This window comes from Eptesicus fuscus, chromosome 11 (genome assembly GCF_027574615.1).
Source record: "Eptesicus fuscus isolate TK198812 chromosome 11, DD_ASM_mEF_20220401, whole genome shotgun sequence".
Lineage (NCBI taxonomy): Eukaryota > Metazoa > Chordata > Mammalia > Chiroptera > Vespertilionidae > Eptesicus > Eptesicus fuscus.
Window position 1 is genome coordinate 9,228,941 of NC_072483.1, and position 18,747 is coordinate 9,247,687.

General features: G+C 44.4%; 1 protein-coding gene across 2 annotated transcripts in view; it reads right to left on the bottom strand.

The window, feature by feature from the left end:
* The window catches only part of CFAP221 (cilia and flagella associated protein 221), a 103,170-nt gene that overhangs the window by 11,370 nt on the left and 73,053 nt on the right, over positions 1–18,747 (bottom strand). For both annotated transcript variants that reach the window (XM_028148105.2, XM_008143445.3), the window contains exons 15-20: positions 18,606–18,739; positions 15,767–15,847; positions 9,107–9,214; positions 8,885–9,019; positions 5,459–5,617; positions 3,999–4,090 (exon numbers count right to left, since the gene is read on the bottom strand). In XM_028148105.2, coding sequence (XP_028003906.2) covers positions 3,999–4,090; positions 5,459–5,617; positions 8,885–9,019; positions 9,107–9,214; positions 15,767–15,847; positions 18,606–18,739 — 709 coding nt within the window. The remainder of the gene's footprint in view (positions 1–3,998; positions 4,091–5,458; positions 5,618–8,884; positions 9,020–9,106; positions 9,215–15,766; positions 15,848–18,605; positions 18,740–18,747) is intronic.

Here is an 18,747-nt window from a genome sequence, read left to right on the forward strand (position 1 = left end):
CGTGTGCCTTTCCGGTACTTTTGAGTGTGGAAAGCACATCAATGCTCTACATATAAAAAAATAACATTAAATCTATAAGAAAGGAAAGAAAAAACCCTAGACGGAAAGCAAACTGAAACAAATAATGTTTTGCATGAATTCCATAATCACACTGGAGGGAAAGAAGAGAAGGAGAGGGAGGAAGAGAAAGAGAAAGGGGAAAAAAAGGGAAGGGAGGTGGGAAGAAGTAATCCAAACAATTTATAAATATCGTACTTGACTATACACTGAGTGGTCAGATTATTGTGATCTCTGAACGCATAGTAATCTGGCCACACAGTGTATACTTCCTGCTTTGAATGTGGTGGGGGTAGGGGAAGACTACAAATCAATCTGAACTCTATTGTGCTTGCTTATTAAAGTGGTTACAGGTGCAGTAATTCTGAGATGAGTTTAGATGTGCTATAAAACTGAGTGAGCAAATGTGTTAGGAGCCAGGGTTCTCACAGGGAGAGAAGGAACATGCAAATACGAGCGGGGGAAGGAAGCAACACTCTACGGATAGAGAATTTGTATAAGCACTGGTGTGAATTCATGATTTCTGGTATATACACTGTATATGTACATGTGTTTATGTGCACATGTATATGTACACATACATGTGTTTTGGTATGTACATGTATATGTGTATGTGTGTGTGTGTGTATTCCCTACATAGACACCCTGGCTTATCTGCTGAAGAGGCCAAGAAAGAAGACCCCCCCCCCCGGGGCAATGTGCACACGGAGCGCCCGATATTGGCTTTCATGTCATTCCGCCCTGAAAGGAGCCCAGGGAGCGGCTTACTGCCTGACCGAGGCAGAGTGCAGGTTCTAGCTGACGGCGCACTGGGGCCTCCGGGGGCAGTCAGGGCGTCCTGTCCGGAAGAGGCCCAGTAGCTGCAAGCCGCGACTGTCTCCAAAGCAGGCAGGGCTGGGAAGACGGAATGGCAGCCACCATGTGCTTTCCCCGATTACCCGATTTTAAAGTTTTGAGACTATGTTCCTCTTACTTGTCTTTTTGTTAATCCTCACCTAAAGATATTTTTTTCCCATTGCTTTTCAGAGAGAGTGGGAAGGAGGGAGGGAGAGAAACATCAATGGGAGAGAGACATTAACTGGCTGCCTCCCATACTCGGCCTGGATCGAACCCGAAACCCAGGTACGTCCCCTTGACGGGGAATCAAACCTGCGACCCTTCAGTGCCCAGGTTGGTGCTCTGACCACTGAGCGTACCAGCCAGGGCTCCTATACTTCTGTATGTTAATATGTTCTTCTGAAACGGAAGTAATGGCAACGACAGAGGGGGGCGGGTGTTTTGCTCGGCTTTGCTTGTTTTAAAGCTTTCGTTGGCAAAGTAAATGCTGACAATGCTAAAGCAGTCCCCAAATTCCTCTGGCCATTTCACTCACCTATAAAACCCAGAAGTCTGGGCACTGGACTAGATTACTCATTCAGTTGCTGTCAACTCTCAGATTTTATGAAAGTCCTAGAGGTTCAACAAAGTCTCTCTAAACTTACGAAAGAGTAAAGAAACCAAGTTGAGCTGTTTTGATTATTCTGAATACCAAAACGACTTGGAATAAACACTAACTATATCACATGGTTTAACAACAAACAGGTAACTCTCAGGGGAAAAGATAAAAGGGAAACACCTCATAAGCAATAGGTAATTTATTCAAGCAAAGCTGAAGCATCATTAATGGGTTTGTAGGAATGTAAAAAGAAATGTCGTTATTTTATAACTCCTATTAGAAATAAAAAACACACAAAAACCCTCCATGATCTAGAATCTTATATCATGAAAACCCAGGGTAAGGAAATACAGAATCCTCTTTTGACTTTATAATGTTACCAATTATGGTTTATTTGGAAACAAACTGGCCCAACAGAGCACTCAGACCCGAAGCTGAAAGCAACAACTCGTGGTCGGGGACTTTTCTTTAATTCACGTAGAATTCATGTTTAATTCATGGCTAAGACAAGTCCCAGGTAACCGCATTCTGACTGCTTTTTGAAAGAACAGCCTCGGGAGATTTCCCCCTTAATTCTGGAGACCTGTGCGTGGGGCCAGTGGGTGGGCACAGGCAGTCTCCACCTCTCCCATTTCTCATCTTGCTTAGTCAGTCTCCTGACAGTACCCCACACCCAGCTACATTTACGGATTGCGTGGGTCAGGTTTGAAGTGTCCTCGCCCCACAGCAAAATGAGGCGGTCAGGTGGAGGCAGACAGTCGCCATCTGGTGGCAACAGGGGGATTGCAAGCTGTAGTGGGTGGGAATGGAAGGGAGAAGAGAGGAAGTTATTGAAGATGGTGCAAATGCTTCACATCATCATTTTACTTTAATCCGCACGACAGCGGGGTGAGGATGCCCTCACCATTACTGTTTCACAGGCGGGGAAACTGTTGCGCAAAGGGCTTCAGTAACAATGCGCCCAAGGACATAGAGCTGGTGACAGCAAGTAATGGAGGCAGGTCTCTCAGAGGCCAACACATTGTTCTCTCTACAGAGTCACCGTGTCACTGCCATTATGGAGATTTCGGCTTTGGAGATATGCTCAAGTGAAGATCGGAGAGGCTTAGTTTATTTTGAGATGGCAGTGGGTGGGTGTGGTATGAATAAACGCATAGAAAAAGAACTGCTGTTTTTGAACTCCTACATGTCCTATGCTTGGTGTCATGTTCCTCTCCAGGCAAGGAGGAGGAGTAGAGGCGCACTAAGGAGAAACCCCAAAGAGTGGTATTCGGAAAATCTCTGGAAGCAAGTCTGGATTTTCCTTAATTCAGGAAAAGCTTTTCCGCAGGCGAAGAAGGAAGAAGAAAATGAAGTGTTCTGGAGTCACACACTGGATTTCAACTCAGCTGGCCCCTCCAACCCGGGGGGGAAGGGGGGGCGGCGGTAGAGGTGGTACACCTGAGGTTGCTGCACCCTGGGTAAGCTCTCCTCCTCCTAAACCAAAATGTCAAGGCTGAGAAGGGTCTTCTCCACGGGTCCAATCCCCTCCCTCTGGACCAGGCGGCCGGGCTCGGAGGGGCGTGGGGGGGCGTGGCCTCTTTACAGCCCCTGGAGGCAGCGGGCGTGGCATTCTGCTGAGGGAGAAGAACTGGACACACTGTGGGGAGGAGGAGAGGGGGAGGGGGGGGGGGGGGGGGGAGAGGGAGGGGGGAGAAAGGGGGGAAGACCACCCGCTGATGCTGGTTGGTGGCAGAGCTCGGTTTTCCTGACCACTCCTGGGGCCATGGCAGGGCTCTGGGTGGGCCTCATTCTGAAGCAAGGATTGGAACATAAGGTGATAACAATCATTTCAGGATACTAGTCAAATTTTCTCACCAACAACTTGTTTAACTATGTTTATAAGGACAATGAACTAAAGATGCAAATTCAAGGGTTCAGAAGTGGGTTCTTGATCAGGCAGAGCCCTAAAGAGAAGGCAGCAGGCTTCTTGTTTGGTGTCTCGGGACTTGGAGGAGGTGGTATATAAACACATTAGAAAAAGGGGTGACTCTAAATTTCTTTGGTCCAACAATATTCTCATCTCCCCGTTCTGCTTCTGGAGCTGAGCGATAGGCTGAATCCGGAGCTGATCTATGTCTCTATATGATGGTAACTGTGGGCCTCGCTGTGGCTCTCTCACAGGCTGTGGCATGAGGGAAACATGGATCCTTTGGAACCGGACCGGGATGGTGTAGAAGGCTCATTTTGGCAATTTTAAAATGTGAAAAACTAACCAGGAATATTTCAGCTGAATTATATGGATTGGTTGTTCACTTTTATTAAAATATGGCCAACTAGCCACCTGTGACACTAGTTGTTTTTAAAGTGTATCTTAAGACCAATTCAAAATTTGAAAATGAGTGTACATCATCTTTTTCTGTGACTAGCAAACGTCCCTCATGCATTAAGAAAGCATAACCTGACACCGGTTGGCCTGTCACGTTTTGGGACCGCAGCCTCGGTGAGACGGACGAGCGGTGCTTACCTCTGTGTTGTCTCTATCTTGGAGGTGTCGGGCAGAGATGAGAGAACCAGGGGCTGGAACCTCTTCCAGTGCATTATTCCGGGTATAATGTCCTGGAATGGAAGCCAGCACAGGGCACTACATGTAAAGGAACTGTTTGGTGAGGCGAAGTCTAGGAAGGACTCTCATTTCATTCAGTTGACTATAGTTTATGCTTAAATATTAATTCCAAAATTTATAATTTCATTCAGTTTGATTGAATTTGTATGAGGCTAAAAGACAACTGCTCCAGCAAAAGGCATTTGACAATGCAGCACACAATTAACATGGGGCCAACGGAGTCTTCCCCCCCGCCTCCCCCCCCCCCCTATTCATTAGGCACATCTCGATTCAGCAGGCTCTGCGGGGAGGGCAGATGTGGCCTTATCATCTGTTTGGTCACTGTGACTATGGTGCCGAAGCCACAGTCAAAGAGGCTGGAGGTTCATCAAAGGGCATGTAGGCAGGGGAAACACCTGCAAGTGCAGGGAGGTGCAGGGGTGTTGCCAGGAGGGCGCCCGCTGGGCTGAGTGTGAGGGGGGCTGCAGGGAATACTTGTGGAGAGGCAGGCTGGTTAGGAAAGGCCTGGGGGCCAAGCTAATGAGCCTGGAGCAGGACCACGGAGAGGGTTCAAACTAAAAACAACGTGATTGGAGGGATGTGTACTGAAGGAAGTTTTCTAGAGAGGGCTGACAGCACAGTGGTGGTCTGGGGGGGGGGTAGTAGAGGGAGATTCAAAAGCTGTTTGGGGCAGACTGGTAGAACCCAGTGATGGTTAGATATTTGAGGGCGAGGCAGGGATCAAGGGTCACACGGGCCACTGCACAAATCACAGAACAAAAAGGTAAGGCAGGAGGAGGAGCTGTTTGAGGTGTAGTTGGCAACAGTAGGGCATCGATAATGACCCGAGTTAGGGATTTATTGAGTGTAAAGGTCCCGAGGGCAACTCCCAAGAGAGGTCCCTGGATATTCAGGTTGGTTATCTGCGGGAAGAAGGAATTCTTTGGAGCCTCTTCCTTAATGTGCATTTGTCATATCAGCACCTTGTCCATACGGCTGTTTCTACACTTGTTGGGGACAAAGAAAGAGGCCACCAGGCCCTGGGGCTATGCCTGCCATGTGATGGTGTTTGCGAGGTTGAAATAGGAATAAAAATGCATAGTGGTGTCATCTTCAAGGAAAAAAGAGAGTGGGATGTTGAAAAAGGGCGACTTGCAGCCGGAGAGGTGGGTCAGGAGCGGGCGGGAGTGGTGCTGGGTCTCCCCCTGGACCTCGGAGGGCTGTCGGTGCGAGAGTGCACACAGCCATCGCTGTTGGCTTTCTTGTTCCGCAGCGGTGGCTGCAAGCCCTCTTTGTCTCAATTCCAGGGGCGCCCCGTCCCTGTTCCCCGCCCTTCCCTGCAGCCCGGGGCCAGCTCTGCCAGCCAGTGGGGACGGCATTACCGTGTGATGGAGAAACTGTTTCTGGGTGAGAGGAATGCTGGACCCAATGTGGCACTCCTTGGTGTACTTGTACTTGGGGTGAGTGCACAGATGGTAATCTATCGAGGTTTCTGTGTAGGTCAGAGGGTGCATCACAGCAAATAATCCTGGGTTGGGATTCTGCAGAAGAGAGAGAGAACGATTCCCGTTTGTTTACTGGCCTCTGAGCCAGGCGGAGGGCAGGCACCTGCTCACGTTCTCGGTGGCTTCCCCTCGCACTGACACCGCCTCCGCGGCAGCGCCTCTGGGGAGGAGCAGGAGAGCAGGGTGTCTTCACACCGCAGTCTCCAATGCCAGCCGTTCCTCAGTGTCCCTCTTCCGGCGTCACATCCCACGTGGCTGCCCTAAGCTCATCACATGGAAACAAGTACAACTTAAAACGGCTTAAAGTATTTGTTTCTTAACTCGATGAATTAGGGGGATTTATTAAATAAGCAAAGTGGTTTTAAAAAGCAAGTAAACTTCTGGCTTTGAAAACAAAAGCAGCTTCTGAAAAACTTGAAAAGAAGGCAAAGAAGAGCATGCCATTTGCTATATCAGGAAATGTCAACATTTAACATGGTTTTGGTGATGTTTTTAATTGAGGAAGGCTCCATGTGGAGGTAGTATCTGGTTTTAGGGAAGATCCTGTTTTTTATTAGTTTTCCAGCAGAACTAATGGAGGCACAGAGCAATTATAGCAAAGTATGAGAACATAGAGCCTTGCAATGACTCTTCCAGGATTTTCTAACAAAAACGCCATTCTTGTCGCCAACAACAACATAGCTGTTGCCCTTTCACAGTTGTTTAATTTCAGATGTTTAAGAACTAGTAGGTTGAGATTTTGTCCTATTTGTTTGTTTGTATAATTTTCTAAAACATTAAAAAAATCACAACAAAACACATGGCTTGTAGAAACCCAATCTGGTTGCCAAGAAACAAATGTCTCCACAACTTAAGGGAACTGCAGCCGACTGGGGAGGCAGGAAAGTGGGGAGAGGGAGCCTAGTGTGGTGCCGGCATTGAATGTGCCAGTCAGGTTCACCGGGAAGGCTTCAAACTGCTGCAGAGGGGCTACCGTGCTGCTAGGGCCAGGGAGAAAGACGGAAGAGGGCTCTTGCCTGAACTCATTAAAAAATATATATATATTTTATTGATTTTTTACAGAGAGGAAGGGAGAGGGATAGAGAGGTAGAAACATCGATGAGAGAGAAACATCAATTAGCTGCCTCTTGCACACCTCCTACTAGGGATGTGCCCTCAACCAAGGTACATGCCCTTGACTGGAATTGAACTTGGAACCTTTCAGTCCACAGGCCAATGCTCTATCCACTGAACCAAACCGGTTAGGGCCTGAACTCATTTTTTTAATGTAGGTGTATAGTGTTATAAATTTCCCACAATTTTTTTGTGTGTTATGTTTTCATTTTCATTCAGTTAAAAATACTTTGTAATTTCTTATTTGGCCTTTCGGCTATTTTAAAGTATATAATTTAGCTTCCAAATTGTGTGTGTGTGGGGGGTTTCTAGATATTTTTATGCTAGTTATTTCTGACTTAATCTATCCAAGTCAGAAAAAATACTTCATTTAATTGGAATCTTTTTCATTTTATTGAGCCTTGTTTGTGAGAGAGGGGTGTTTAATTCACCAACTGTAATGTGGGTTTGTCTACTTTTTCCTTTGCGGTTCAATCAGTTTTTGTGCATCATTTTGAAGCTCTGGCATTAGGTGGATAGATATTTAGGGTTGTTGTGCCTCTTGGATGAATTGCTCCGTTACTTGGGTTCCTATCCTATGCATATCAGGCATACCCTAAGTATTAGTGGAATTAATAGATAAATAAATAACTACTGATATTTTCTAAGGAAGTTTGGTATGGCTGGAAAATCCCTTAGCTCCTCCAGACCAGTGTTCTCACTTTTAAAACAATGAGAAGATGGTAGTGGGTGGGTCTGGGGAACAAACACTGATTGTTCAGACCTTGCTGCGGGGACCCTAGGGCTTTGCAGGGATGCCCCCTCAGGAGAGCCGCTGCCCCACTGCCATCCAAGCAACCAGAACTTTATCTGTTTTACATTTTGCCTTTCTCTGTAAAATTTCAGTTGTTGAGAGGGTTTTGGTACTAAAGGAAGTTTGAAAATCACTGAGTTAAAGTGATTTTCAAGTGCAAGGTTATTCTAGTTCTAAGATTCTATGTCTCTGAGGAGCACTCTCCTCAACCCACGAGACAATAAGAAAATGCCACAGCATGGCCAAACACCACAGCTCTCCACAGAAAAGCAGCACAGATCTGAGGAGGAGCCCCCAGAACAGTCAGGAGACAGACAGGTGGCATTCCAGCTCTCCAAAAATATTCCAAATTAATACATTAACTGGCTGGGTGACCAGGAGCACCTCTGCCCACACTGGAGATTCTCACAAAGGGGACTTTCCCAAGTAGTGTTTGAGGTCCCCTATTCTCTGTGTGTATGTGATGCCATCATTGCGTAGAACTTCATCAGATTTCCTGTCTGGATGGGACTTGGGCAGCTGGAAATGTGAGTATAGAAGAGAGAACCCTATGAGGACAGGTCGCAATAAGCAAAGACCTGGTGATGGGAGGGAGGCACATAGAGTTTGGCAGGGAGGTGTGTAGGGGGACAGGGACGCACAGGGCTGGGGATTATGACTGGCCTCTCAGTTTCAGGAGTGTAGGCTTAATTTGGTAGAAAGGGGGGCCATGAAGACTAATGAGCAGGAAGTAGCATGATGAGGGTGCTTCCGGTGGGTGAGCATGTACAGCTACAGAAACAAAGCAGGACAGAGAAATCTGGTAGGCAGAGGCGTGAGTACAGCAGCGATGCACTGCCCAAGCGTGGAATAGGAACCAACAGAACTTTGAGTGATGGGATTTGGGATAATTTTACTTTCTTTTTCTGTTGTGATTTTTCTTTCTCTTTTTTTAAACATTATGTGTGTGTGTATGTATATACATATAATCTATAATAATGAAAGTGTATTATGCTAATTAGACCGGACAGCCGAATGACCTTCTAGACATTCTTTCTGATGACCTTCCGGATGAAGCTGGGGCTGCGAGGGCTGAGGCAAGCTGCTGAGGCAAGCTGCCGTGGCTGTGAGGGCTGAGCCCCTTGCATGAATTTTGTGCATCGGGCCTCTAGTATATTACATATGATCTATAATTAGAAGAGATCACAAAGCTATTGTCATAAAAATAAATGCTGGGATTATTAGAAGACAGAAGCATTGATATTCTCCAACCAAGCAATTTTGAAGATGACATATTATTTAAACCTTGACATTCCAAAGAGGTAAAAATATTCCAAATTAATACATCTATTTTCTTATAAATCAACTGCTGAAATAAAGGAACACAGAACACAAGACTTCTCCCAATGGTCACTTACAAAGATGTAAAGTGGGTCATAATCTGGAGACACAGCTAAGGCCTCGGGTGGTTTCATGTTCAAGATTGAGATCTTGCCAGGGGACTGAGGGGTGACGTCCTGCTTTGGCAGGGCTATCACAGTGGTGGCTTCATCCTGTGCAAGGATTGAGAGCAGTGTTAGTCTTGATGCTGGGACAAGAGGGGAATGGTGAGGGCAATTCCCGAAGCGGGGATGTGTTACCTCAGCTCCTTGCTTCAGGGGTCGAGCAAGCTTTTGAGGTCTGTAACTTGCTGAAGACATCTGTACAGAGAATGGCTGGTACCCCCTAATTTTGTACAATTGAGGAACCTGGGGATGAAACAAGATGACTGATTCAATATCCTTAAAAGTTTGTGACCATTTAATGAATCTACTCTCAACGATAACACTTCTGAGCTGCCTGGTGGTAAAAGAAAACAAGCTTCATGCTATTGCCACGAGATTGTGGCAATGGTTCATTTGACTGTACTGGAGTGACTTGATGCCAGTCCTGGTGTCAGCATACAGGGCCACCCACAAGTACTCTTCAGTTCCACATGCTTAGAAATGCCTCAAATACTGGTTAGTAATTAAAAATATTTATATTTTCAGGGGAGGATTAAAAATGATGGTGGAATAAGTGGATGCTGCACAGACATTCTCCTAGGACTGAACTGGAATTACAACTGAAATACAGAAAAACTTCCTGAATAATCAATGGACGACTTGCTGGAGAGAACCCTGATACCTGTGGACTGAAAGTGGAGACCACATAGAGACTGGTAGGAGGGGTGGAGGCATGAAAGGACTGGCTGGGCTCCCACAGACAGCAACTGAAGTTCCAGAAAGATATCTCAGATTGGGTGGAGGGTTTGCCACTGAGAACTCTGGGGTCAAATCCTCAACCTGGGCTCCCCTAGCAGGGAGCACCAGAGCTGAGAAGGGTACCCACATAATACCTGGCTGTGAAAAGCAGCAGGGTTGCTGTCTGCCAGGGAGAGGCAGCTGGAAATTCAGGCACCCTCTTAAAGGGCCAATGCACAAAATTCTCTGTGGAGCCAGCCACCCACCTTGTGCTCCAGCAAAAGGAGGGCAGAGTGGACTGGAGCTGTGTGAGCAGAAGCCAGGATCAGGGGCTCTGGGGTTAGAGTTCAGAAGGCAGGCACCCTGGTTTCCTGTGCTGTCATTCCCTCATGCTGCAGAGGTCATCTTTCCCACATAGACATTTGTTGTATAGGAGGCCTTGCCTGTGGGAAGACAGTTGACCCACCCTATTGGAAAACACCTTGCCCCACAGTGCAGAGTTGCTAAAGCCCATTAAGAGACTGAGAATAACAATTAGCCTCCAGGCAGAAGCAATTGCCCCACCCTGTTGAAAAAAAATCTTGCAGCACCTGTGGATGATTGCCTGAGGGCAATTCAAGACAGAATCCTATCAGTCTGTAGACAGAGGCAGTCTCTGGAGGCTTTGAGTATTTGCCTGGTCTAATTAGTCAGAAAAAGTGTTTGACACTGTCCTGCACTAGAGATTGAGAGGCATTGCAGATCTATCTAATAAATAGTCACAAACCCAAACAAGCAGCCAAAATGAGGAGACAAAGAAACAGCCCACAAATGAAAGAACAAGAGAATTCTCCAGAAGAAGAGCTAAATGAAATAGAGATAAGAAATTTATCTGATATAGAGTTCAGAGTGAGGATGGTAAAGATGCCCAGCAGCATGAGAAAAGATACAGTAACTCTAAAAACAGAAATAAAAAATGACTTAGCACAAATAAATAACGCATTGGCAGGAATGCACAGCAGATTAGAAGAAGGTGAGGGTCAAATCAGTGAATCAGAAGACAGGGTTGAAAAAAATCACTCAATCATAGAACCAAAATGAAAAAAAAAAACCACAATTAAAAAACAGGAGGACAGCTTAAGGGAGCTGTGAAACAACATGAAACGTAACAATATTCAAATAGCAGTCATGCCAGAAGAGGCAGAAAGGGATAGAGAACATTTTTGAAGAAATAATAGCAGAAAACTTCCCTAACCTGGTAAAGAAAAAAGTCACACAAGTTCAGGAGGCACAGAGAACCCCAAAAAAGAACCCAAACAGGCCCACACCCAGACACATCATAATTAAAATCCCAAAAATTGAAGACAAGAGAGAAGCTTAAAGATAGCAAGAGAGCTCCTTATAATGCAGATACCTGATTTCTCATCAGAACTCTATAGGTCAGAAGGGAATGGCATGAAATACTCAAGGTAATGGAAAGCAATGATCTGAAACCAAGATACTATATCCAGCAAGGCTATAATTCAAAATAGACAGTCAAATAAAGAGCTTTCCAGAAAAAAAGGCTAAAGGAATACATCACCACCAAGCCAGCATTACAACAAATGCTAAAGAGACTGCTGTAATGAGAAGAAATGGAGGAGAAAACTAGGCATACAGAATTAAAATGGCAATAAATAAGTGCCTATTAATAATAACCTTAAATGGATTAAATGCTCCAATCAAAGGCATAAGGTAGCTGATACAAAAACATGATCCAACTATATACTATCTACAAGAGACCCGCCTCAGAACAAAAGACTCACATAGGATGAGAGTGAAGGGATGGAAAATAAATTTCCATGCAAATGGAAAAGAACAAAAAAACTGGAGTAGCAATACTCATATCTGACAAAATAGACTTCAAAATGAAAGCTATCACCAGACACAATAAAGGCAAAAAAAAAAAGAGAGAGAGAGACAACAAAGTCACTACATAAAACTAAAGGGATTGCTCCAACAAGAGGATAACACCCTGGTAAACATATGCACACAGTATAGGAGCACCTAAATATATAAAAAACTTCTAGAGGACTTTATTGAAACAATTGACAAACAATACAGTCATAGTAGGGGACTTTAACACCCTGCTGACTTCACTGGATAGATCTTCCAGACAAAAACGTAACAAGGAAACAGTGACTCTAAAGGACACACTGCACCAGATGGATTTAATAGACATTTATAGAACATTTCACCCCAAAGCTGCAGAATATACATTCTTCTCTAGTGCACATGTGTCACTCACAAATATAGACCACATGTTAGGACACAAAACAAGTCTCTAAAGTTCAAGAAGATTGAAATAATGTTAAGCATCTTCTCAGATCACAGTGGAATGAAATTAGAAATCAACTACAGTAAAAACATCCCAAAACATTCAAACATATGGAGGCTAAATAGCATGTTATTAAACAATGAATGAGTTCCCAATAAAATCAAGAAAGAAAAACTTCCTGGAAACAAATGAAAATGAACACACAACAACCCAAAATCTCTGGGACACAGCAAAAGCAGTCCTGAGAGGGAAGTTCATAGCACTACAGGCCTACCTCAAAAAAACAAGAAAAATCAGCAATAAACTATTTCACCCTACAAATCGAAGAACTAGAAAGAGAACAACAAGAAAACCTAGAGTAAGTAGAAGAAAGGAAATAATAAAGATTAGAGCTAAAATAAATGACATAGAGACAAAAAAAAACAATACAAAAAAATCAATGAAAACCAAGGGCTGGTTCTTTGAAGCAATAAAACAAAATTGATGAACCAGACTCATCAAGAAACAAAGAGAGAGGACCCAAATACATAAAATCAGAAATGAAAACAGAGAAGTAACCACTGACACCACAGAAACATAAAGGATTGTAAGAAAATACTCTGAACAACTATATGCCAACAAGCTGGCCAATGTGGATGAAATGGACAAGTTCCTAAAAAAATACAAACTCCCTAAACTGAATCAGGAAGAATCAGAAAACTTGAATAGGCCAATAGCAACTCATGAAATAGAAGCAGTGATTAAAAAAACTTCTAGCAAACAAAAGTCCTGGTCCTGATGGCTTTACAGGAGAGTTTTACTAAACATTCAATAAGGAACTAACACCTAGCCTCCTCAAACTATTCCAAAAAATCCAAGAGGAAGGAAAACTTATAATCTCTTTTTATGAGGCCAGCATTACCCTAATTCCAAAGTCAAATAAAGACACTACAAAGAAAGAGAATTGCAGGCCAATATCCCTGATGATCATAGATGCTAAAACCCTCAACAAAATACTAGCAAATTGGATCCAGAAATATATTAAATGGATCATATGCCATGATCAAGTGGGATTTATTCAAGGGATCAAGGCTGGTACAATATTCACAAGTCAATAAACACAATACGTCACACAAACAAATTGAAAGACTAAAACCATATGATACATCAATAGATGCAGAAAAAGAATTCAACAAATCCAACAGCCATTTATGATAAACACTTTCAGCAAAGTGGGAATAGAGGGAGCATATCTCAACCCAATAAAGGCCATATATGACAAACCTACAGCGAACATCAGACTCAATGCCCAAAAACTAAAACCATTTCCCCTAAGAACAAGAATAAGACAGGGATGTCTGCTTGCCTCACTCTTATTCAACATAGTACTGGAAGTTCTAGCTCCAGTGATCAGACAAGAAGAAAACATAAAAGGCATCCAAATTGGAAAGGAGGAAGTAAAACTCTCATTATTCACAGATGACATGATATTGTACATAGATAACCCTAAAGACTTCACCAAGAAGCTACTAGATTTAATAAATGAATTTGGCAGGATACAAAATCAACACCCAAAAATTGATGGCTTTTTTATACACCAATAATGAATTCTCAGAAAGAGAAACTAAACAAAGAATCCCATTTACCATTGCAACAAAAATGTTAAGATACTTAGTAATAAACTTAACCCAGGAGGCAAAAGACTTGTACTCGGAAAACTACAGGACGTTGAAAAAAGAGATAGAAGATACAAGCAAGTTGAAGAAATACACTGTGTTCATGGATTGGTAAAATCAACATCATTAAAATGTCCATACTACCCAAGGCAATCTACAGATTTAATGCAATCCCTATTAAAATACCAACAGCATATTTCACAGATCTAGAACAAATATTCTAAAAATTTATATGGAATCAAAAAAGGCCCCGAATAACTACAGAAATCTTGAGAAAGAAAAACAATGTTGGAGGAATCACAACACTAGATATCAACTTATACTACAAACCGCTCTAAGCTAAACAACCTGGTACTGGCACAATAATAGGCATATCGATCAATGGAACAGAACAGAGACCCCAGAAATCGACCCAAGCCATTATGCTCAATTAATATTTGACAAAGGAGTCAAGAACATACTATGGAGTCAAGAAAGTCTCTTCAATAAATGGTGTTGGGAAAATTGGACAGGTACATGCAAGAAAATAAAAATAGACCTCCAACTTACACCATACACAAGAATAAACTAAAAATGGATTAAAAGAATTAAATGTAAGTCGGGAAACCATAAAAATCCTAGAGAAAACCATAGGCAGCAAAATCTCAGACATCTCTCATAGCAATATGTTTATGGATACATCTCCTAGGACAAAGGAAACTTAAGGAGAAAATAAATAAATGGAACTACATCAAAATAAAAACCTTCTGTACAGCAAAAGAAACCATCAACAAAACGAAAAGGGACCCCACTTCATAGAAGTACATATTTGGCAAAGATACATCTGATAAAGGGTTAATATCCAAAATATATGAGGAACTTATACAACTTAACAAAAAGAAGACAAACAACCCAATTAAAAAATGGGCAAAGGACCTAAATACACACTTCTCCAAAGTGGACATACAGATGGCTAAGAGACATATGAAAAAATGCTCAAAGTCACTGATCATCATAGAGATACAAATTAAAAAAACAATGAGGTACCATCTCACACCTGTCAGAATGGCTATCATCAACAAATCAACAAACAACAAGTGCAGGTGAGGATGTGGAGAAAAAGGAACCCTCGTGCACTGCTGGTGGGAATGCAGACTGGTGCAACCACTATGGAGAACAGTATGGAGTTTCCTCAAAAAATTAAAAATGGAACTCCTATTTGACTCAATAATCCCACTTCTAGGAATATATCCCAAGAAATCAGAAACACCAATCATAAAGAATGTTTGCACCCCTATGTTCATAGCAGCACAATTTACAATAGCTAAGATCTGGAAACAGCCCAAGTGACCATCAGTAGATGAGTGGATAAAAAAGCTGTGGTACATTTATACCATGGAATACTATGCAGCAGTAAAAAAGAAGAATCTCTTACTCTTTGAGTCATAATGAAGGGACCTGGAGGATATCATGCTAAGTGAAATAAGTCAGTCAGAGAAAGATAAGTATCACATGATCACACTCATCTGTGGAATCTTAAGTAACAAAATAAACTGATGAATGGAGTGGATCCAGAGACAGAGAAGCATGGAAGTGGGGAACCTTAGAGGAAAGGCGAGGGATGGTGGGTGGGTGTGAGGAAATCAACTAAGGACCTTATATGAATATCTGTATGGTCTATGGGCACAGACAGTGGGGCAGTGAGGGCCTGGGGTGGGGTGATGGCGGGCTGTATGGGGTCAATGGGGGGAAAAGGAGGAATATGTAATACTTTCAACAATAAAGAATTATTTTTATAATTCTTTATAGTTGAAAAAATATTAATATTTATATTTTCAAAAGCAGAAGTGGAGGACTGACTAACTTTGTTCACCTCATCTTGTGTTTTTTCTTAAAGTTTCTAATCTGTGTGTCTTCATGTATGCATAATATATGGTATTTCCACAGAATAAGGAAGGATCCCGTAAGTCACATCAGGAAAACAGAGTCTGTTAACCTCACACATACCATAAAATGACAGCAGGAAAGTACACACAGTATGTGACACAGTATAATCCATAGTAAAACAAGCTATTAAAATAATGCCATTCAAATGTTTTGTTCACGTCATAAGAAACCTAAGTAAGGATACCATGGGATAGGTCTGACCTGCAGGTTGAAGAAGGAATGATGGTGCTTGACTTGAATGTCTGAAGGTTTAATTGGGACAGGTCCAAGGCCATCAGGAGCCTGAAAGGGGAAAATGCAAGGAATTGACACATAATCACACTGGGCAAAGGTGGCTGAGCTTCTTGCCCTTACACTTTGAACGTTAAATGAACAGTCCATTCTTAAAGTATCCCTTCCCGCAACCATAGTGGTTACTGCATGTGTGGGGCCTGCAGGTGGCGTTGGCCACCCCCTCCTCCTTGTCTCTTAGTAGAAGTGATTCAACAACATTTTCATTTTCTACTGTCGTGGATGCTGCAATGTGCCACCCAGAATCACCTTTAGGCTTGAAGGTTTCAGTCCCCCAGTTGCTAGGAGTCCAGTTCATACAAACAACTCTCTGGGTTCAGCCCTCTTCAGGAGGTGCCCTGGCTGCAGGAGCGGCCTCAGTGAAGGCCATGTGCCCCTCCGAGGGCAGCCCATCTCCAATGACAGATCTAAATGCCGGTTCCTCTCACCCTATCTCAGCATCAGAGCTCCTCATGAATTCAGCTGAGGCCTTTGACAAGAAGGTCTGCAGTACTGCTTCTCTCTGTCCACTCCCACTCCCACTCTGTCCACCCCACTCCCACTCTGTTCACCCCCACTCCCACTCTGTCCACCCCCCTCCCACTCTGTCCACTCCCACTCCCACTCTGCCCACCCCCCTCCCACTCTGTCCACCCCCACTCCCACTCTGTCCACCCCACTTCCAGTCCCACTCCCACACCCACTCTGTCCACCCCCACTCCCACTCTGTCCACCCCACTCCCACTCTGTCCACCCCACTTTTAGTCCCACTCCCACTCCGTCCACCCCCACTCCCACTCTGTCCACCCCACTTCCAGTCCCACTCCCACTCCCACTCTGTCCACCCCCACTCCCACTCTCACTCTGTCCACCCCTACTCCCACTCTGTCCACTCCCACTCCCACTCCCACTCTGTCCACCCCACTCCCACTCCCACTCCCACTCTGTCCACTCCCACTCCCACTCTGCCCACCCCCACTCCCACTCTGTCCACTCCCACTCCCACTCCCACTCTGTCCACTCCCACTCCCACTCTGTCCACCCCCACTCCCACTCTGTCCACTCCCACTCCCACTCTGCCCACCCCCACTCCCACTCTGTCCACACCACTCCCACTCTGTCCACCCCACTCCCACTCCCACTCCCACTCCCTCTCCCACTCCCACCACCCTTCCACAGCTGCTAGTCCTTAAAGCACCACCCAATCAACTTCCTGCTGGCCAAGCTGCCTCAGACACCTAGAGAACCTGAAACAGCGCCTGCATAACATTAGCGTGATGCAATGTTAATATGCCATCCATTATAAGACACTTCCCAATTTCAAAGATGCTAAGTATTTTCAAAAATATATTTTTATTTATTTTAGAGAAGAAGGGAGAGAGAGAGAGATAGAAACATCAATGATGAGAGAGAATCATTGATCGGCTGCCTCCTGCACATCCCACACTGGGGATCGAGCCCATACCCAGGCTTGTGCCCTGACTGGGAATTAAACCGTGACCTCCTGGTTCCTGCGTTGATGCTCAACCACTGAGCCACGTTGGCTGGGCAAAGATGCTAAATATTTTAAAAGTTGTTTTAAAATTGATAAAATAGAGTATTTGTGAAATGAATGTGAAAACTCTTTAAAGGCAGGAATGCTGAGCAGTTTGCTTTTTATCAACTCTGAGCAGCAGAGAAGTCTTTGTAGAACTAATTCAAGTGCCAAGTGAAATGCCTAAGCTTTGAACTGCTCAAAAGGAATGCGCGGGCCCCACAGCGCCGTGGCCATCTCTGCCATCAATTATTAGGTGTCAGATATTTACTCTTGCTGGAAAATCGCAGATTTTTTCCCCCTAGGAACAAAATATTCTAATCTTTTAAGTCATTTAATTTCTAATGCAGAAAATACATGGAATTTCTAAAGTCAGTCCTGCAATGCTTAATACACATTATAGGACGTGAATGGCAAGTTTATTCTTTGAAACTAAATTTTTTATTTTAGCATATGCATTTTCAATATCAACTTAAACACCCTTTCTATTGCCAACTATGTGAACATGGGCAACGTTTTATTTCTGGCTATGTCCCTCGGTCTCCATTTCCTGCTCATCTGTAAGATGATACGCAGCATATAGATTTGTTGAAGATTAAGAGTTAATACAACTGAAGCCCTTAGGACACTGCCTCAACTCATGGTGGATGCAATGTAGGGCTGTTATTTTTATTATAATGCATCATTGTGCCCACTGGGCAAGAGGGATGAAATACCACACTTCTTGCCAGGATGGGGGGGGGAGGGAGAGAGAGAGAGAGAGAGAGAGAGAGAGAGAGAGAGAGAAGAAAGGAGGGGGAAGGGGAATTGTGAGCCTGATGGGTTAGACTGTGGGACTCTGGGCCGTCCTCTGGCCTCTCCATTGCTCACGCAGCAGAAGGGCTCAGCTGAGCAGGACCTGCCTCCGGGGCCAGGCCAGGTCCTCTGGGTTTCTCCGTCTGCCCGTCTGCTCTCAGGCCTGAGCCTGGGCTGTCAAGCTCCGCTCAGTGCTCTTGCTGGGTCCCAGGCTGGAAAGGACCAGCCCGGCTCTCAGAAGCTCTGCACAGGCATGTCAGATGCCAGGCCGTAGCAGTACATGATCCCTGGTTTCCCATTGGCTACAATTCCCCGGACACAGGTCTCCCGTGGGAGCCTCTGGGAGGTGGCAAAGGGACTGAGACAGTGATAGGCCTGCCTTGGTGTCTGCTGAACAACCGTCTGACCAAGCCCGGCCCTCCCCGGCCCAGCGGCACCCACCAGCTCATCGAAGCCCTGGGGAGGGCTGTGGGATGGGAAGGCGAAGGGCAGCACTTGCTGGGGTGACACAGAGACCGAGCTGGAGACATTGTCTTGACTGGGCCGCAGCAGAAGGAATTTGGAGGGATTCTTGTCTGTGAGG